Source organism: Acyrthosiphon pisum, chromosome A1, assembly GCF_005508785.2.
Source record: "Acyrthosiphon pisum isolate AL4f chromosome A1, pea_aphid_22Mar2018_4r6ur, whole genome shotgun sequence".
Lineage (NCBI taxonomy): Eukaryota > Metazoa > Arthropoda > Insecta > Hemiptera > Aphididae > Acyrthosiphon > Acyrthosiphon pisum.
In genome coordinates this window covers 1,543,190-1,566,757 of record NC_042494.1, presented here as the reverse complement: position 1 = coordinate 1,566,757, position 23,568 = coordinate 1,543,190, and the positions used below count along the sequence as shown (strand labels likewise).

Here is a 23,568-nt window from a genome sequence, read left to right as displayed (position 1 = left end):
TATTCTACATATTATTTTGGCACTCACACATTTAAATCCGAGCCCTAATAGCCTTTTATTTTTATGGGTATTAAAAATCCCTTAAAACGCTATTTTTTTAAACACATCATAGGTCAATTTTTCTACTGATTGCTATAGGCGTAAATCCATTAAAATTTCTGGGGTGTAACATTTTTAACATCAATGTTAGTAGCCCCCACAATTAAAAAATGTATATTTTTGGGGGGCTAAGTCCCTTAGCCACCCTGCAATTTGCGCCTATGCAGTGATCGCCCCTCTCCTTACTAAACTGATGAATACACCATTGCTGCAACTTTTCTTTCAATTATTTATGCATGTATTACCATTGATTATACCATTGATTATACATAGTACTATGTATAATCAATGGTATTACTTAGTAATTGTATGCCATAGCCTGATAACCACGTCACAATGTTACATATTATTCTATACGTCGTAATTAATAATAATAATAATTAAAAGGGCTTGTCGTTCAGGAGAATATTTATCAAAAATCAAACCAACAAATGTCTCAAACTAATTTATTACTACATGTCTTACATAAAATGTCATGTCATCGTTAAAAATTAAAATTCTATATTACAATTAACTCATGAATAAAATGTACTTTTTAGATTTTTTAATTATGACAAAATATTAATATTATATTAATTTTAAAATTATAAAATAATAAAATAGATTATTTATTTTTCTTATATAAAAAAAAAAACTTAACTGATATACTATGATAAAAAAAAGTAAACTCTAGAAAACAACTAATAAATACACGTGTGCGTATTAATAATTAATATGACTCTAAATACAATATTGAATAAATTATAACAGAAAACTATAGGACAGAAGTGGGAAGTAAACGTGCGCACTCAATATTATAATATAAATTAAAAATAAATATTCTTATCATAATACAAAATATCTCAACGCCATATTTGTGCCATATTGGACAGTGAACATATTTAAGGAAATTTAAATTATTTGGCAAATAAATGTTACATTTTGAAACATTATCAAGTTATCTATAATCGTTAATCGATGAGTCCTAGAATTCTCATCACTATCATACATATCAGTCATTTTCTTAATAGGTAGGTAACTATTAAACCTAATGTCTACTGACTATACTTATAATATAATAGTAATTTGTATTTTAAGAAAACGTTAATAAAGGTTCTAAATTGTCCTGAGACTCGAAGAAGTCGGTAGTGACATTTTTTATTTTGCTCCTTCAATCTCAAAACAAGTAAATCTCTTAAGTTCGATCAGTTTTAAAGAAAATTATACAAAGTTATTTGTGATGAGAATACTAGAATACGTTATTCGTTTAAATTGTATATTTTATATGGACAAACAAAATAATAAATATCATAGTTTTTAGAGTTATTTGTGAACTCTCAATATTATACAAAATGTGATTAATTGCAAATATACTCTTCCTTTTTATACCTACAAATTTCGCAAGCAACATTACAACACCAAATGAATTTACATTTACACTTCTCCTCTACGTCCCTTAATCTAATTTGAAATCCTCTGTGGCAACATAGATGTCTGCAGCCATCTAATCCTTGACATACACGATCATAGGTACCCATTATGCTCAATCTGTTTTAAACAAATATTTAATTAATATACCTGGAAATTATTATTGCTATACGTATAAAATAAAAACTACTCACGATTCATTACGTTCACAATAGTCCGGAGATGTATCTAAGTATACGAGTTCCGTTTTATTGGGTGTTTTTCTGTCCATCCTGATTGGTCGTAGTTTTTTGATTTTCTTTCTTTTCTTTTCACCAAGTCGTACATGTGAAGCACCTTCATATCGAACCATTAATGAATCTCCAATATCCCGAAACGATGAAAGTTTCATCCAACAAATGCGTACACTACATGAACCTGACATACCATGACATTTGCATACTTTTTGCATACTAGAGCGAATAATCTAAAAATGAAATATAGTCTTAATAGTTAATTATTATAATATTGAATAACTTCAAAAGGCAATAGGCAATAGCTCTGTTTTGAATAAAATAATAATAATGCATTAATGTAGTTTATTCGCTTTCGTTGGGTTTATGTCAGAGTTTATGACGTATTTAAACATAAATATTTACTCTTAAACTACGAAAAAAAACCCATAATTTAAATATTTCGTTTAGTATATTATACAATTTTGAAATTTGAGAATAATAACTTATGATCACATATCCACATTACATAATTAACACATACGTGTAACGTGTGATAAGGCGTATTGCCCTAAATATTTATAAAAATAATAATTACAGTTGGTTAACAACAGTTTTATCTGATTAATTGTTAAGTTAATAATTTTATGATGAATACGATATTGAAAAAAATATGGATACATTTATAATTTTGTAGTGAAATTTATTATCAAGATTATTATCATAATAAAGAATTTAGCACCCACAACTTTTTCATTTTAAGTTTTTCATTATAATATGTTCTTTGTAGTGTATTAGTCTTCTAAAATTATTTTATAATATTTTTACATACTTTATGTTATTTTTTTTTCTAAAAATAGCGTTGATTATTCTCTTTTACAATCTGTATATTGTAATTGTATAATCAGAAAGTGTGATGGCAATTTATTAAATTACTAATAAATAAATAAAATGTACCTAGGTGGCTAGGTATACTCCCGTTAATGGTAATGAGAAGCCTCACGCAACATTGCAGCACCACCACCAGCTTTATATGTTATAAAAACATTTAGATACTTACCGATTATTCGCATAAGTACACATGAAATTATATTATGGTAAATAAATAATAAACTATAATAATAACAGTAATATTACCAGGTACCTACACATAATTTCTATGAATATACGCCAATATATTTATATTAGATATTTGTATATTATTAGTTATTAACTATATATATTATATAATTATGTTGAAATATGTATTTTATAAAATGCAATAACATAATAAGTGTTAAGTGTATACATTTCATTATAAAAATTAAAAACTAAATTAAATCCTAAAGAAAAACACGTAAAAAGTATTTTTAAAAATTCAATTAATTATATAGAAAAAAAAATATAAAAATCATAGTTTCATACCCTTCGACCAGCTTCATTATTGTGTACGTTCATTAGCCCTTGAACGCTATCAATATCTTCTATGGAATCGACAAAATCACGACTAAACTTTTCACCGAAACGTATATCCTATAAAAATTGATATTATAAAGTTTTAATTCATGTATTGTTAAAGAAAAGACTCAGCGTACCTCTGAACATCCTCCCCATTGCCAATTCTTTTTAGTTTGTTTTCTTTGCATTTTATTGTCACAACTACATTCGTTCAGTTCACCTCTTGAGCATGCTTTTGTGATCGCATATGCTACTCCTGCCGATGTAATAGCATTCACGTATGCTTTTTCTCTACTCTCTAAATGTATAATATGTTAAACATTAGCATTGCATTCTAACAATATGCACACCCAAATAATTTTATTGTATTTAAAGCTTAAATATACATTATTGATTCAGTTGAACTTACTATATGACAATACGTTTCCAAACACGGACGTGTTATTTGAATATGTGGTACAATTCCACCTCTGAGTGCTAAACTGATGTTGGCATTCCTCAATGGCCATTTTTGTTCCACTGCTCACAACCTATATGCAAAATACAATATAAAAACTATTTTTCAAATTCTTTTTTCTTGTGTAGAACACTTACTTACACTCATAATTTTTTCTCCAAGGTCACACAATTGTTGTTGTCTACTTCTCAAAAATGGATATCGGTAACAATTTTCTTTATGACTAAGCAATGGGTTAAACTCTCTTGGCGGGTAATTTTGCAGTCCCAAGTACCTATAAGAATTGCATTAAAAAATGTAAATTATCTTTGACAGTACATAATGTATTAAGTAAGGATATATTATTTTTTAAAAGCTATATTTTCAAAGTTGTATTTATGATTTATTTTAGATATGCCTAAATGTACGAAAAAATAAGCTGAAGTAAAAATTTTTTATACTACATTCAGATAATATTAATTGATTGTTACTACATAAATTCATAAATTGGATACAGGATGGTTCACCTAGCATGCTCGCCCCCTTTTTTCTTCAATACTGCAGTTATTCAAAATCTGATTTTTGGAATTTTTAAATATACCTACTTTAACACTATATCTTGAGATTTTTTTATACTACTTGAGGAGTGTCCTTTGAAGATACTTCTGTTTTTCAAATGAAAACATCCCTTTTCAACTGTAAATTATACAGTGGATAATTTTTCTGAAATGATTGACGTATCAAAATCAAAATTTGTACGGGTGGTATTTGAGTCATTCAATTTTGTGTTCTAAGGAGTAAGGATAAAAGGTCCATGGTAATGAGTTTATAAGATATGGGGGTTATAGTGATTTGAAAATTGTAATCATTAATATTAATCTATCAATATAAATAATTTGTAAAAATGGCCCAAGTATAGTAAATACTAGTTTTATGTTTATTTTGTAATTATGTAAACCCGTTTTTAAGGAATATTGTACTAAATAGTAAATACAAACATTTTAATAACTGAAAAACCACTCATTCGTATTTTGAATTAGGTAAATTTTTAGAAAAAATATATGTTTTCAAAAAAATGATCCACTAAATAAATTACAGTAAAAAAAGAGTGGTTCTAATTTGAAAAACAGAAGTTTGTATCGTTACAGGACATTCCTAAAGTAGTACAAAAAATTAAAACATTTTAAAATATAGTCTATGAGTAGGTATATTTAAAAATTCCAAAAATTAGAATTTGAATAAATTCATTATTGAAGGGAAATGGGGGTGAGCATGTTTGGTAAATCACACTGTATATTTAAAAAAACCCTTACGAAAATCATTTCTTCTTTCTGCTAAGAATCAAAACATAATTTGTAATTTGTTGTCCAAACCCATTTTACTAATTTATATACCTATATGAATTTGTAGACCGTATATTATATATTACATGTTGGGAATAAATCAGGTTTAGACTACAAATTACAATCAAAAGATGCTGAGTAAAACAACTTGTGTACCTATATAGAAACAACTACAACTTAATCTTTAATATTATTCCATTCTATCATATTTTTCCTTGAATATTTAAACATAAAAAAAAATGATCATAACTAAATGGTATTTTTTTTCCTTCTAATTCTATCGAATAACATTCGAAATAACTTATGGGTGTTATAATTACTGACAATAAATACTTTTATTTTGCCGCCGCTATTTAATTTAATACTTTAAAACAAAAAAAAAAGACCTAAACGCAAGGGGCGTGATCTACCAGCGTCAAATTATTAAAGTAACCTAGTAATTATTAAGCCGAAACAGGCCACTGAACTGGCGGCAAAAAAATCACAAAGTGTATATAAAACAAAACTGACAACTTTTCTATTGAAATTTTATTACATTTTTTTTTACGCCCAAGGCAACTAATAAGATGATCTATTACAATATAGGTATATTATATACTATATCTGCAGTATTTAGTATTTTCTTTGACGTATATTAGTTATATTTTATATTATATGTATTCTACATTAAAATAACGACACTATACCTACAATATATAATTTACTAACAATTTATGGAATTTTGAATAATATATTAATATGATGTATATTGTATTGTATAATGAAACTATAACTTATAATAAATTTGTATCTGATAAAACTATGTAGGTATATATTATATTAAACATGCATTTATGCATTTTAGGAAGAAAAAAACTTTAGCTTTAGTCTATAAAATACAAATTCTTATGTCATTCACTCGATGGTTATTTTATAAGGAAATTATAATCAAATCATTTTATTAAGTATTCATGTTTTAGACATTAATATATAAATATATTATGTTATGTATATTAGGTAATAGGTATCTATATATTATAGATTCTGAATTCAATGTGGACTGGTTGTTTGAAAATGTATGTATTGTGTATCAATTTGTGTATTAATATTTAATATTTATTTAAAAAATAATGATTTTTAGGTTGAAAACATGCACTTTTTGCGTTCTCGTACATATATGTAGGTACCCTGCAGGTAGTTATTTTCATTCCGTTGGATATATTTAAAAAATGGATAAACATATTAATTTGCCACTTGTAAAAACTCAAGTTTGAATGACATAAGCCGTCTAATAAACCTTATACTAATTAGTGTCCTAAAATCAGTGAAATCACCCCTACGCTAGATTTCCAAGTACCTCTAGTAGCGTTCTTTCAACAAGGGTTATTATGCGTATATAACGCATGTACGTCCTTATTAGACCTGCATATTGTTATTCTAGAACAGGCACATATTGTTGTGTTATGGTTGCCTAGTAACCCCTTGAATTCAGAAGACAAGGCTCCGCCTTTTTGGTTTCCTTTATCTGTCAATCACCGGCCATTTTGGCCCCCCGATGACATTCAACTGAGAAATAAAATCCAAAATCTGTGAATTTCACCTCATCTTTACAAAATAAGTTTAATTTATGACTGGTGTGTTTAATATATGTACCTACCTAATACGAACATCAGTCCAGAGTAATAAATCAAGTGTAGATTTAAATAATAATCCGAATATATAATATGATAATATAACGAACTATCAGCCATTACGCACCTACCTAATAATAAATAAAAAATACAATTTTCTTATTTTTTAATAATTATTTTGGACCCTGAGTAAAGCGATGATTAGCATACGTTTTATGCAATGATGATTTTTGCTATTGTTTGAAAGAAGATAATATGTTAAGAAATGTACGTCAGAATCTAATTTCTAAGCCCAAGGAAAACTACAGGAAATCTTCAAAACATTTAGCTGAAATTAATTTCATACGCAAATTTACAATACATCACTATTCTGCACAGAAATGATATGGGCCTGACTTCAAGATAGTGTTATTTTATCTTAACCTTAAAAAACTGTTTTTAGTGCCATAATTTATCATAATATTATGTCGACGTTATTTTAAATTATTGGATGATAATATAAATATTATTGCAATCAAAAATCAACGTGCACATTAATTAAATTAGTTGTATCTTAATCTTATTATAAGAATTTATAGAAATAGGTACCTATTTATAATTGCCAATGGATAATGTTTTATATAGTTGTTCGTGTTTAGTTAAAATATGAAATAATATTGAGTCCCAAGTATTTGTATAGTCCTTAGTAGTTGTAGCCGTAGCGTACATAAAACATTATAAAAGAATAAAAAAATATTTTGTATTTTTGTATTATTTTATGCCATTGTACTCGTCTAAATTCCTACGGTCAAATCATAATTCGTCCATAATGCTCTCATTTCCATCAACATGTTCATAAAAAAAATAGGATGATGGTAATACGACATGACAGCTGGAAGGTAACATGAGAGTTTTCGAAACCTATTTAAGGCTCGCGGTACATGGGTTTTGTAGTTTCTTCCACCTTACTTCACCCAAATAACATTGGTGTACATTGCATATTATATACCTACATATTACCTATATAGTGCAGACAATTAACCGGATATCTGAGCAACTTGTATTTTTTAAGATTAGTACCATTATTATTTTACCAATTTATTTGAACATACGCGTATAGTACGTATATCAGCACATAACTACATAAGGTACACGTATAATTAACAATTTATTGGCAAACATTTTTGTACGAAATATTAATTGTGAAAAACAAATAAATGCAAATATATATTATCTAATATTGATAAATGTTATACAATACAGTATTTTTTAATAAAACAGGTTTTAAACATAAGAACTATTTATCCCAAAATTTATGTTTGCTACAGATAAATTATATTAAACGTACCTATATAATAACTCAAAAATGCATAATATATGTAGGTATATGGGTACCTATTTAATATGTATATATTCACGCATTAATGCATAATTATACATATAGTTACAATAAAAAAAATTATCAAATTTCATAGAATTGCTTTAAACAGATTGTGACTTGAAAGAACTTAAACTTCTTAATTATTCAATTAATTTGCATATAATTGTGTACAATAAACAGTAAAACAATTTATATGATAATATAAAATATACATTTTTGAAACACGGTTGTTAATTACCTAATAAATAGATCATAGATATAATAACTGATTTGAGCAATATAATTTGGAACTAAAAACTAGTTTTTAATTTTGATTATACTATAATAATTCTGTTCTCAAATATTATATTTAACCCCATTATCATTATAATATTAAATATAATAACGAAGCACTCAGTACTACACATCGATTAGTTGATACTTTGATACTTAAATACCTATATTACATTATAATATAAGTAAATTACATTACAATTGCCTATATTAATTGTATACACTAATTATGTATCATAACATATTTTGGTAAAGTATATAATATAATTGTTTACAAACTTTTTAAATGACATTATAATATAAGTTGTAACGTATAATAAGTACAATGGATGGAAATATATTAAATACATATTTTTTATTTACTTGTATATAATAATTCTATATTGTTGAGCTTTTTTCCTGTTTGCAGTAGTTACATATAAAATATACAAATTATTAAAAAATTAATAATATTATAAAATATAAATATAATATTTATAAATCAATATTGAGGCATTTTTCAATTCTGATTAAAGAATATTTTATTTGGAAATTGGAGTAATTCTAATTATAATATACAACTTTTTTAATTAAGTCATTTTTAAACAGTTTAGAAATGTACATGATTTGTTAATTTTACCAGTAAAGATCTAAATCAGTTGTACACAAAATAAATATTAAAGAACGAAAAAGAATTCAATGTTTACTCGGATTCTATATCATAAACATGTGGCGGTATTTGTGATCGTAAAAGAACATATACACACATTAAACAGAAGTCAATAATATAAAAGCCATACAAAACTTATAGTATAATATGTATAACTGTATAAGTAAATATGAATACCGGAAATGTTTTTTTTTTTTACGATTCCTTGATTAATATAAAACGTTTGATACTTATCATGTGATACATTTTAAAGTTGAATTACATTTTTTTACAAAACATGTGCTATAAGGAACATAGTATACTATTTATTTCCTTTATTATTATAATATTTCGTGTAACTTTGTAATTTGTAGCCGTTTAACTTTTATACCTAACCAGTATTTGAATATGGTATATAAATACGGTTATAATTGTATTGATGCTCCATAATTTCTTTTGTACGCTATATGATTAAGTACCTTATATCCTATATGTTATAACTTCATAAGGATAACAAATAATTACTAAGTGAAACATATCCATTACCTAATACTCGTAGCTCATTAATTATTATTTATTATTAAATTAACCTGACTATATAATATAACAATGTATGACTATGATAATTTCTAGAAAAAACCTATTAAAACTCTTAACACTAAAACTCCAAAGAGTGTTGATATGTCTTCTCTAGATTTTGTCTCGAATGAATACATTTCTAAAATGAGTCTAGTAAGTATAATATGTATTTGTAATTTTAACTGTTCAAAGGCTTATTAAGTATATGCCTATGCTTTAAATTTAATTTCAACCTTTGTAGTATATCGGTATATTTTAAGTATAGGTACATCTATATTATATATTATATAGGTAGGTACATATTGGTTCAAAATATCAACATTTTGTTTTAATCGTATTACACTATTTTATTTTTTCCTATGTTTATTTTAAGGCTAGTGTTTTCAGTCAATTCAATAGATTTATAGCAATATTCTAAAATGTATATTGCATATACGAAACATTTAAATAGGTTCGAGGTTTAATACTTTTATGTTAACCAAACCAAATACATAGTTTTGGTCATCTATAATTTAATAGTCATACAGATTTATAATAATAATAAAAATAAAAATATAAGTATTTAGTTAATATATATTTATTTTAGTTAATATATATTTTCTTATGTATTTTAATAATAACAACCCTAATAATAGTAATTACTATTTATAAATGGTTTTATGATGATCCTCATTTATAACTGTACACATTGTATATATAGTTACTAGAAAAATAAACCGTGTAATGTATCATAATATAAGATTTTGTCTTGTATTTCTATGTGCCCTGAGGATGACAAGATATATATTTTTAGTAACGTTTCTGCCATTACATTTATTCATAATTCGTAATAATTGGGAATTCAATTTACTAAATCTTTTTCTTTTTTTCTTTTTATTAGTCAGAAGTCCTGACTTTAGTACATAAAATTAATATATGTCATAATATACAACATTACAACCTGTCTAAAGGGAGGGGGGTATTGGGGTAATGCGCCTTAGCCCACTGGATCCACGCCTGATAGCACTTAGTATCAACAATTATTTATTAATTCTTCTGTAAAATTTTTCCTGCTGTATTTTGTAGTTAATTCAGTATTTATATAACTAGAAAGTCGTCCTAAGTAAACGCCAAGACCACATTAAATACTCAGTATAGAGTTTGTAATAAAGTATTCTGGATTAACTCGACAAAGATGTACCTACCTATTTTTAAGTCTACCTATATAAAAGGTTTATAATGGAAGGACTTTTTACAACCTTCATTAAAAGGTACTGAACAAAGGAAAGGCAACTTAGTGATGTTGATTTTAAGTTTCATCAAATATTTATCGACTTTAAGTAAATAGTAATTTTTCTTTGTGTTTAGATCTTGGAGGTTTAAACGTTATAGTTATAGGTAGTTATAGTTATAGTAATACAGTTTAGTATAGCCAGTTTAGGTATGCCTATAAAATGTGGTCGACATGTTTTAAAAGTATCTATATATACAACAATTCTTACAGTTTAACAATTATATTTTATCTTTTTAGCTTTTAAATTGCTAATAAATATTAAGTAAAATTATGGTAAAGGAAAACATTATTCTTTCATCGTATAGGTAGACGTTATACTTAAAAATCAAAAACATATAATTATATATAATAATATTATTTATACAAAATTTGCGTATATCTATATTGGTTCCTATTTGCCCAATTAGTATTCACTCCAAAAATCCTAACTCCTCAACAGTATTTATTCCCAAATTTATTGGTTTTTCAGTTTTCGCGTGTTACACGTTCGCATCGTAAACACTATATTGTGCTTGTGCAATAGATGTGATTCCCGCGTATATTAAATATTACATATATTATTATTATTATTATTATTATTATTAAGCGCGTGTGCTGTTTGAATGAGCCCGGTGGACGGCGCAGCTAGTGCGATAATGACTATTATTATTATTATTATTATTTTATTATCATTTGCGTATATATATATATATATATATATATAGCACGTGGATGATATAAAATTTAAACGGCCGTGGCGGCGAGAGGCGGCACACAAAAAAAAGGGGACGACGGGGAAACTTAATTTCACCGGCAAAACTCTGGAAATCGTCTCATTTTATAGTTTTCGCAACCTATAAATTTTATATCCCCCCCTCCCAACACCCACCCCCGCCACCGTTGCCGCCGACATCGAACCCCGGAACGCGAAAAAAAAAAACGAATACAAGACCGTGCAGCTGCATATTATGCGCGTCCGTACACTGCCACGAGACCCCCTTCCCACACCGCCACCGCGGCCGTTCGTATCTTTATTGAAAACAGAAAACGGCACCCCCAGAAAAATGCGTCCCTCTCACTCGTAAACGGCTTTTGTACTTTATGATCGACACATAAAAACGACTTTATTACCACTGGCCTCCCCTCTTTATCCCGAAACGCGCGCGCGGCCGAAACTTTCGTTTATAAACGGCAAATCCGTAAAAACCCCGCGTGACGTCCAGCGGCGACGGCGGCGGTAACTCGCGCGGCTACACGTCTCTCCGAGCAAAAACAAATAACAATAGATAAATACCGCATATATATACATGTATATAATATATATTTATAGTTGTATATATAATATGGTATCCTATGTGGATCTAGCTTCTATAGCGATTAGCGGGGTTTTTCTTCATCCACTTGTCATAAAATGTGAGTTGTCGTGTTCCGACAACGACGCGAAATTTTATAATTTAAAAACGGTTTAGTTTTTTAACATAATAAATCAATAAGTAATTTATATGCACAGTTACAAAATGTTGTGATTTCTCAGGTAGGTTAACCTAATATAATATTAATCATATGGTTAACACAACATTACTACGAATGTTCCGAACTTATAATCATAATAATTAAATAACATGTTAACTATCTATTGGTGTGATCATACCTCCATTTATAAACAAAATACCTCAATAATTACAAAATAGAATCAAATCCAGTTTCTTTAAACCCAATCCACACGATAGTTAGTTATACGCAGTTTCAAAAGTGTCAAATTATAATTATTAGTTATTAGGTGGGTACTTATTTTTGATGAGTTTATTACTATAATTTCGTCTTTATAATAATGTATTTGGTTCTCTCCACACAGTATATATACTACCATACTAAATTTATCGATAATAATCCAATTAACTTTTTTTTCTTCAAAATATTAAATTATTGAAATTAAAAAAGTTAATACATATTCAAATTTTAACTGAATTTTATTACCAAAATAATATCTAGTTTTGAGAAATGGAAGCTATACGATACTTTTCGCATAATCACATATTGTAATTAATTTAAAGGAAAAATAATATTAATTATTAAAACTCTGCGTAATTCGTGTACCTAGTTCAAACATTGAAATTTTAAAAATTTTACTTTTAAATTCGATATTGAATATTATGCTAGTTCCTATAGATAGCCCCTATAATAGAGTAAATATAAAGATACCTTTAAGCTATAGTCGATAATATGTAACTAGGTATACATTTTTTGTAATGTTTGAGCATAGGCATTGAGTGCATACCTATTTAATAATAAACGTTATATTATACGCACCAAGTAAATACGAATATATTTTAAATTTTTAACTATTATTGTACCTACCTATCTATATTATATGATCAGTAGTAATTATAATTATAATAATTTTAACAAAATATTTTTATCGATTTATTTATTTTAATAACCACGATTTTTACAAGTGCTTGATTATTTTGTTTAAGTATAATATGCGGTATAGAGCTCTGGTATAGGGCTTGTGTTACAACTAAACTCTAATAAGTATAAATAAACTAGACAACAAATATCATGTGTGCGTATAAAATATAACTGGATGCATAGACGATTTTAACACTCTTATAGTCTTATCTAATACAAAGTAAAAATAATAGGTACTTACAAAAAACATAACCACCACGGCTTATTTATTTTTATTTTTTATAAAAGGGATTAAAGAAGGTCATTTCCCGTAATGGCCAATGAAGGATAAAACGCACCACCTAGCTTTTTGTGTATCGGTTTGGTTATTCATCCAGAAAATTAAAAATGAATCCAGTGGTATACTTTATGAACCGTACTAAACCATATGGCTCAGAGATGTCCACAGAATGTTTACTGGTTTTGAATATTAGACTGGTTTTATTTAACGCGTCTTAAATAATATAGTGCTCATTTTTTAGGATTTTTATTATTTTTACAAAAATGTTATTTAGCTTACATCTGACAAAATAAAAGTAGTAAAATATAATGCTCATAACCACTTAACATTTCAATTGAAGTGAATTAACAGAATATAATGTTCGTAAGACCTTTGGTTTAGACGCTATTTCGTGTAATTATAAACTCTCATAAATAAATGCTTTGCTTTATCTTATATTTCTGGTCGTATAAAATGCAACTTTTTAAATTATAAATGTCAGCTACTGTAATATTACATAAGTATACAAAGAATAAAAATAAAATATTTGTAATTTGATACAATTTAAATATTTCTGTAAACTCGTTCACTAAAATTTAAAAATAAATATAATTATAACTATTCATATATACTTATAAAATTATTTTCTTAACTAGGTACCTACCTTGTTCTTCCTAGTAATACTCCAAATCAAAAATTAAAAACATTCAATAGGTTGGTGTTATAATGTACATTTAAATGTAAATTAATCATAATTTATAAATATCTAGATTTGAATTTAATAAAATTCTTTAAAATTTGATTAGCTCTATTAAAATAAAACAATTTTAATTATGCACCAGTAAAATAAATTACACATTTACACACTTATAGTATCATAGCCCATAGGTTATATTAGTGTTCGAGTTTCTTTAAATATGAATAACTTTAAGTAATCACTACTATAAAATATGAATTAAAAACACAATTTTAATAATTTTATTTTATTGCCTTTATTTTTAAAATACCATGGAAAGACAATAGCGTGCTAGTGTAATTTATACAATCAAATAATTCATAGCATTTATTAATCGATAATTTTCTTTTTAGTCATTACTAAATAAATGTCATTAATATACAATTTTTATTTATTTTAAGGTGCAATAATATATTATTAAAATTAAACTTTATTAGGAATTTAAGTTAATCAAATAAATAAACTTAAACTAAATAGATAAACTATTTATTATATTTGTATTTTTGCTAGGAAAATAATTTCTTTATATCCAGGTAATAATTATAATTATAACAAATATATTTAGATATATTCTGTATTTCTCTATACAAATCTGATTTCAAATTATTGTATAAAATATAAGCTTACATTTTTTTATCCAAATTATTATTCAACTGTAAAATCGTTTTTTACGTTTTTAATCCGAATTTAATATATTTTTAATTTTATACCGAAATCAGTTTACTGACGAACAAAATACTTATTTTTCATACTTGAAATTTGTTATAAAAAATGTATAAGGCATTTAATTTAACTGATTTTAAATTGAAATAAAATATGTGTGCATTTTTAAAATGTTTGTCTCTAAAACCAAAAAAAACTAAAAATGCACACATTTACAGTATAGAATATGTATGTGTTTAATATAAACTTAAAAAACTTATTCAAAATAAACATACCACCAATTTGCTCTTGAGACGTTGAAGAGAACAACAATCATAATGATCTGTCTTAATGTAAGCCACATATCCGAATCCGATTTGTTTTTCACAGTAAATATATAAATTCTTTATTCAATTTGAGATAAAAAAATTATTTGTATGTCCACCAAACATGTAGGTACAGCTTAGTAATAGATTTTAAATAAATCATGGTTTAAAAATGTGTGATCGTATTATTTGCGGTCCGTTTACAACAGAACGAGAACGAAAACGAAGTACAAAGCCAGACAATCTAAACCGACCACTTGGGGATGCTTCTGGCAACTGAAACCGAATCACTCGCGGCCATTCCCTTCAGTCAGCCCTCCGACGCTATATATGTGTAGGTACCATGTTTAATAAACTGATTATATTCGTAACCGTACGATAGAACTTCTCCTCGCATGATAACGACTTGACACGGCACCATGGCCGAAACAAATAAATTTCGTTAATAATTTTCAACATAATTTTAATTATTTAAAGAGCACATTTCATGAACCTCATATTTATACGCAGTCAAACTGAGGCCCCAGTGTCGCTTTTAATGAAAGGAGCCTTAAATTAAAGTTTTTTAGTTACTCTTGTCTTTGTAAAGAAAATTGGGATTTATAAATTATTGTAAATAGGATTCTAACATATTTCATTATTAGGTATTATTGTTTTAATGAATATATACATTTTTCAATATTAATACATATATTTATATATACTATATAGTACATGTACATTAGTACCTACCTATCTAAGTGTTAGTTTCAATATTTTATTAGTTTATACTTTATTATATTATTATATAATAAATTACATACTAATATCTTACCTAATTTAACCTAAGCTGCGGCCTGCGCAGTGCGCGTCCGGTTGACAAGAATAAAATTGTTCACGTTTTATTATATTATATAATATACCCACACATTTTATAAGCTACTGTATTAAATAGTACTTATTACATATTATTTTGATTTTAAAGATATTTTTGTTGAAAGAATTTTTTGATTTGTATCAGTACCTACATCATATGTAAAAAGTTATGTGTTAAATGCCCAATAGGATATTTAAGTACCAGCCACCAGGAGTATAAGTGTATAACGTATGATACTTCCAAGTTCCAAGTATCAGGAACTTTATCAAAAAAATATTTTCTTTTTTATCATTATAATTTTTAACCCACAACCTCGATAGTTACTAATAATTAATTTATATCCATTTAAAAAATATCTGTCATAATATATATGCTTATATTATCTTATAAATGTGTGGACATTTTAAAGTACATTTTTTAGCATCAGTTAATCCAGATTGGTCTAGTAAATGCATGCTTAACAAACCTAGAATTTTCATGATTTTTTTTTCAGGAAAAGTACTTTAAGAAATAACCAAAACGATTTCTATAATGTACAAACTATATACTTATACTTAATTTTCATAATATTGGGTTTGATCAAATAATAAATAAATACGTGCGAAGCGATACAATTCTATTTGTGAATTATCATTTATGATAAGGTTTTTACCATAATTTTCACCTGCCTATACATGATTAAGTCGTAGTTATAGGTAGTATATATAACCACGATTTTTTAATTTCTAAGCATTACTATAACTGCCCACTATTAAGAGAAAAATGTAGTTCGATAACACATTAATTCCGATCATAGATAGTAGATAATATTATATACAATAACTAGGATTTTTAAATCATACATTGTGCCCTTGAATTATTATTATTAACGTATTGGACCAAATTTCATGAAAAATGTTAATAGATTAAATATTATGATTTTGATATTATTTGATGTGAAATTTCAATTAAATACGCAAACGAGCTAATGTTTATTAGCCTTTAGTCAGTTAATAGGGGCAATAGTGATCGACACCCCCAGATATGGTGGTAGTTGTACCACTAGCAGTCACTCCATATATATGCAGTCACACACTGGCAGTTAATATGTTTCCATACAAATAAATTATTATTAATTCTAAAAAAGTGGGCAAGTAGGTAACCGCTCTGCTGTACAGACGTACAGTAGAAATGTATGTAGTATGTACCCATAGGCGGCACTTACTTCTAATTGTCAGATGAGAGAGGGGGCAAAAATTAATCACAATTTACTGACCCATTTAAAATAATAAGTTTGCCCTTTCCATATTTTTTCTGAGGGGCAACTGCCACATATGTATTTACTATTTACCTATCGTCTGCATTAAGTAAGTCACTGTGATGGATGTGTTAAATTTTAATTCAATGATAAATAATTGTACCTACAGGTATACGAAAAACGGTTCCAAGCGGAGACGGTCTAGCAGCCTTTATTATTAAGTATATTTTAACGTATAAATATACGTTAAAATATATTTATATTGCTATTATAGTAATTTACTATACCATTAGTAATAGCCAATAGCTATGGACCACGGTATAAACATGGTATAAACTATAAAGTATAAACTAAAATTAATCTTAATATTTAAAAAATATAATAATACACATAGGTACAAATGTCAAGTTCCCCATGAATATTTTTTAATTAAAACAATAACTAAAATCATTAATATTTTTTTAAGGAAGTAACAAAGACATAAATTTGGTCAAAATTAAACTATTCTTATCGTATATTTCAGTACTTAGATTGACTAATATTCAAATGCGAATAAATAAATAATAACTAATATCCAATTCTATTTTAATTATTTAATATCGATAATTAATTATATTCTTTATACTTCGCGAACTGATATCTTATTATATATTAACCTATACTTTAAGAAATATACCTTCTCTTCTATTTGTATAATTAACATATAATAATAATATATGAAATGGAATATCAATTAAATGCTTACCTTTTGTTTTACTATAGAATTTAAGTTCATAGCTAATAATATTTGTGCTTTTATTGTTTTTAAATTATCCAGGAAAGTTGATCGAGGTTTAAATGGCTTATATGGAACATTTATTTTTACAGATGAATAACAGTAGATACTTGAAATTTTCACCGAGTGTTAATATTAACATTTACTAGGTATACCCTAACAAATTTTGAAAATATTTTGAATGTTTTTGAGCTATTTATAGGTACCTATTTGAAATTTGAATTTCTTTTTTTCATAATGATCGATACATTTTTTTTGCTAGGTAAAAATTTTGAAAATACAATACCAAGTTCCTTATAAATTATTTTAATAACAGGTTCAAATTATTAAAGATGCATAGGCACTATTTATTTTTTTTATAGACATTTATTAAAGTTATTAATCATAAAGCATTATCCACGGCCTGTCGAACTTTTTCCTCGATCTTCTTTAGTGTAGGGATGTCTTCCACCATTTTATAAAAGGGCCTAAATGTATCTTCAGTTTCGTTTAGGGCGGCGGCCTTCTCCTGGTGATCCGCCGGGAGGTCCTCTAAGACCGGGCCGAACATGATGTCCGGCATATAAGCCACATTTGGAGATCGACCCATACGTTCCCGGAGTTCAGCTCGGCAGCCTTTCCAATTGACTTAATGGAACATTGTGTGCTCTGCTGTGTCCGATCCGCATGGGCAGTGCATGCAGCATGGGCTTGGGGCCCTGCCCATGGATGAAGGTACATGCACTCATGCCCGAATAGAGCATGGGTCATGTGATAGGTCCACGTTATCCTGTGCGTGGTCCTATTCTCCCATCTTGCGATGTTTGGTATAATGCGATGGGTCCATGAGACTTTTGTGGTTCCTTCCCATCTCCTTTACCATTCAGAGATTGCAGTCCTCCTTTCTTCCTTTTTGATCGTGATTCTGGTGGAGGGAGGATCGCCAGGCAGGACGTCTTTCGACACCCTGGCCATAATCCTGGCCCTTTCTTCTGCTATCAGGTCTACCGGAGACATACCCGATAGGAAGAAGGTGGCTTCGTTGGATACAGTCCTGTAGGTCCTTATGGTCTTCAGGGCTGCCACTCTCTGAGGTCTCTTTAGGACGGTTCTTGCCTTAGCCGTTGAGCTTACAGCTGCCGACCAGACTGGGGCAGCGTAGATCAGTTGGCTCTCTACTACCAAAGCTAGAAGTCGCCTCTTCCACTGACAGGGGTCTCCTGATGTACGGCATTAGTCTTGAAAGGGTTATCGCGTCTTCGCGTGTTTCACGAAGGAAAGGCGAGAGTCAAGTATGACTCCTAGATACCTTAGGTGTTTGCTCAATTGGATGTGAGTGCCACCTATGCTGAGCTGAGGAGGGTTGTAGGCCCACTTCTTTGTCAGCATGACAGCCTCCGTCTTATGATGAGCTAGCTAGTTATCATCCAGTCATCGATCTTCTCGAGGACAGGATTCAACAAGTTTTCCAGAAGCTCGCTTGTTTTAACGACTCCGATGACCGCGAGATCGTCTGTAAAGCCAACTAGCTGGACGCCTGGAGGAACTTCCATGTCCAGTAGGTAATCAATAATCATATGCAACATTCCACAGGGTCGGTCCAAGAACTGGGCCCTGAGGGACCCCGCACGTCACAGTCTTCGATGTTATTTGCTCTCCAACGAGCAACTCCCTGTCTGACAGAAATGATCAAATCATGAGCAGTGCCGCAACTAGCGGGGGGACTGGGGGTGCATAGCACCCCCAAATGGGCCTCTTTTCCACTTAAGTGGGGCTCCCCAAGACACAAAATACCTTTATGAGGGCTGCCACAATAAAATTTGCACTAGGGCCCCACAAAGCCTAGTTGCGGCACTGATCATGAGCTCTATGTACTCTGGAGTGACCTTATTTCTAAGTGCTTCATCTTATCACAGGCCACCGCAAGGAGTTAAAAGCGTTTTTGACGTCAAGAGTGACCAAGACACAAAGCTCCTTCTGCCTCCAGTTGCTCTGTGCCACGTGTGTTGCTAGTCCGGTGACTACCTCTACTGCCGTCTCCGTTGAGATGCCTTAATGGAAGCCGAACTGGAACAAATGATAATTTGTATATCATATATTGATATATATATATTATATAACTACTGACTAGTGTATATTATACTTTATCCCTACATATCCTACTATTAGGTAGTTAGATACCAGCAATGCCACAATAACAACTAGTTAATACAATAAAATACCGTAGATACATATCTGCTCCATAGTAAAGTGCCTATACCACTGTAGCACTGTACCAGTAATACCTGCAATGACACGAAATAGCAGTCTTGTAAAGTATTTGAGTAAATGTATTTAAATACTTTCATTGTATTTAGAATACTTTTTAATTTCTTTTCGAATAAAGTATTTGGAAAGTATTTTAAATACGGTCTTGGACGTATTTGTATTTGAAAATCAAATACTTTTATTGAAATACTTTATCGTTTTTTTTTGAATAAATGATTATTTATTATCTTTTTTCTCAGTCAGAAATCAAAAAAGTAATATTATTGAAATTTTGTAATTTTATTCTCGACATAGCCTCTTTAATTGTGATATGAACTATTTGAAACTCCAAACTATAAATAAACGATTACGGGATATGGGTTTTGTGTACACTATACGACTACATTATAATATGCGCGCTGCGTGCATGTCATCTAGATATAAGTTTGTACTTACTAATAGTTACTAATTTAGTATTTACCATACATTATAAATTTATAACTATACATATTATACTATATAATATATTATTCAGTATTCTCACTTCTAAGGAAGAAATTAATTAATTAAATTAAAATACACAGGCCCAGTGGTAAATGGCACTCTCCGAATTTATAATATACATATAGGTACCTACATAGGTACTTATAGTTACGATATTTTCCCGAATATTTATACAATTTGTTCAGTCGGCAGCACTGTTATCTTAAGAAGTAAAATATTAAAGACTTTTGGTAGGTATTATTTTTTGTTTTGTTTCCTGTTGAAAAATTGAATAGTATACATACGCCATGTACATTAATACAAATATTTTCACTATAGAAATATAGCATTTATGCATATGTTATTTTCTCCAGAAGCTAGGTTTGTTGTGGAGATAAAGGTTCTTACTTCTTATAATATCTATTTAGTAACTAAATAATAGTTCTCATACAATAAATAATTAAAACGATCATTCGGTGATTATTAACTTATCATACAATTATAGGTACCTTGGTTAGTAGTTTCTACCAGAAGCTATCTGGAATACGCATTATATATGAAATATTAATTATTAACTATATAATAAATAATAATATGTACAGTTCGAACATTGAATGAGTTTGATCCCAAATCCCAATGGTAAAATTTAAAGTTAAAATATCAGAGAAAAAGTATTGAACCCAAAGTTAAAACAAACATATTAAGATATGTAATTGTGTTTAAATACTTTCTAAGTATTTGTATTTGTTCTTAAATACTTATTGAAAGAAGTACTTTAAATACTTTTTAAGTTGGTGTATTTGTATCTCTATTTAAATACAAATCAAAAGTATCTTTTTACAAGATTGCAAAACAGTGTAAATGTCTAATGAAAAATTATTATAATGTTATTTATAAGCTTTAAAACCAATATGATATGGTTTTAACTTGCGTGAATCATGAATCATGAATAATACTATAATATATATTACGTATATTTTGGCTGTAAGTATAGCTATAGTCGTATAGGACATAGGTTAGGTTTGTCGTATGAGTTATGAGCGTCTACGGATAGTCCATCCGCAGCGATGTAGTAGCGGTAACTATATAGGCTATACTAAAATTATATTGTGTTATTGTGATATAAATAATGGACCTATAGGATGATTGTATGGTTATAATTATAAGCTATAGCTTAAGCGCATTCTCCGATATAATCAATAGGATTAATTGAATGTTCCAACGCACTACGCAGCCACACGTACACCTTATACCTATATTAAAATTTAGAAAATAAATTATTTATAGTATAGATAGGCAGGTCATATATTTTGTATCTATTTATATCGAATTTATGTGGACAAAAATATTGAACTATAGCAAAAAAAAACCACATACAAACACAGATAATGTATTTACCATCAAGTTTCATAATGGTCGCCGCTTATTATAATCACGGTTAATGTTATCAAACGTTAATTGTTATAGAAAAGTGTAAGTACGGGCCGGATATTTACTTATATTATGTGTAAATTATGTCGGTTATTGTAATCAATAACAATCAAAGTTTTCGTCGAATGGCTCATAATAAAGATAAAAATTGTATTAAAAATTACATAATACTGAACAGTGAACATAGTTTTACAATACTGAACACAAAACTTTCACTATACTGATAAAACTAAAAGTTCTTTGGAAATGAGAGAGGCTCTACAAAGTACACATATTACGAAGAGGAGTGCAACAACATTCATCAAATTTTAAATTACAAACAAATACGAACATTTTATCAATGATCTTTTAACAGAAAAAAAAACAGACATCAATAAAAAAATGTTGTTCAAGTTAGTGGTAGTAAATGGTATATTTATTTAAATTTTATTATTTTTTTTTTAATTTTAAATAACCAATTTATACCTACATATTATGTACTTTAATTAGGAATAAATAATAATAAACAAATTATATTTTTAATAACGATATGTTATGATTATAAAATTTGATGCAACACTACATTATTATTATTATTTTTACGCTGTAGGTCGATTCACAAATGCTGGAGACAGTTGTTATCCTAAAATACCAAAGTCAAGGAAAGAAGTTCATAAAAGTATAATACTTTGAGTTCAATACTTCAATTGATGTAAAAACTAATAGAGGAGAACATAATATTATATTAATTGAAAATGACAATTTAAATGAGATATATATATATATAAATTAATGTATGTGTGTCTGTGTGTCTGTGATTCCATATTACCATGGCAACCAGTTATATATTATTTTGAAATTTCCGATGGAATGTTTTGTATATAAATGGTTGCTATGGTGATATGTAAAACATAAAGCGTTGGCAATTTTAATGGGGCAATGAAGTGCACGGGATCAGATATTTTTATATATAGGTATAGATAGATTAGACCTCTGGGCAGAAAATGGGCTAATTTAAAAAGAGAGAGGACCAACCCCGGGAGGTGCTCAAACAGGGATTTTTAGATTTCCGATGGAAATTGTTGTTTATAAATGGTTGCTGTGGGTTTCAAAGCTATAATAATAATAATTACTGGTTTAAAATTGTTGATATGGTAACCGTTATATTATAAAAAAAAACATATTATTCATATAGCATTGGTATTTTTAATGGGCAACGAAGTGCACGGGATCTAGTGGTAGTCTATTATATTTTCATGTGATGCTAATATTGAATTTTTGAAAAAAACTGGAAATAGTTTACATGAATGACACATTTAATTATTGTGATAAAAAATTCACTCAACAGTTCATGGGATTAAAAAATAATATTTATTTTATATTTATTCCATTAATGTTTTTACTTTTTTACCGGATAAAACATTAAAAACATATTCTAAATTAATAAATATGAATTTCAGTTGGAATAAACCCAAATAAATTTGTCCTAGACTTTGAGATACCAATGCACCAGCAATAAATATTATATTTCCGACAGCACAAATATGGGGATGTCGTTTCCTTTTGGGTC

General features: G+C 28.2%; 1 protein-coding gene across 1 annotated transcript; it reads right to left on the bottom strand.

Annotated features, from left to right (window-relative positions):
* Window positions 1-531: 531 nt before the first annotated feature.
* LOC100159863 (protein Wnt-1) lies at window positions 532-15,301 on the bottom strand. Its single transcript, XM_001947365.5, has 7 exons — window positions 14,982-15,301; window positions 3,754-3,886; window positions 3,565-3,685; window positions 3,293-3,453; window positions 3,123-3,230; window positions 1,701-1,972; window positions 532-1,626 (listed from the first exon to the last, which is right to left on the bottom strand). The coding sequence occupies exons 1-7, from the start codon at window positions 15,047-15,049 to the stop codon at window positions 1,437-1,439; spliced, it is 1,053 nt and encodes a 350-aa protein (XP_001947400.1). The 5' UTR covers window positions 15,050-15,301; the 3' UTR covers window positions 532-1,436.
* Window positions 15,302-23,568: the final 8,267 nt, after the last annotated feature.

What these genes read in the sequence shown, in the direction of transcription:
- LOC100159863 (XM_001947365.5), bottom strand. Translation starts at nt 15,049, where the DNA reads ATGTGGCTTACATTAAGACAGATCATTATGATTGTTGTTCTCTTCAAC. An exon ending in TTGGAGAAAAAATTATGAGT is followed by an intron (nt 3,686 to 3,753) that starts GTAAGTAAGTGT and finishes TTTTGCATATAG; the next exon opens with GTTGTGAGCAGTGGAACAAA. An exon ending in AATGGGGAGGATGTTCAGAG is followed by an intron (nt 3,231 to 3,292) that starts GTACGCTGAGTC and finishes CAATTTTTATAG; the next exon opens with GATATACGTTTCGGTGAAAA.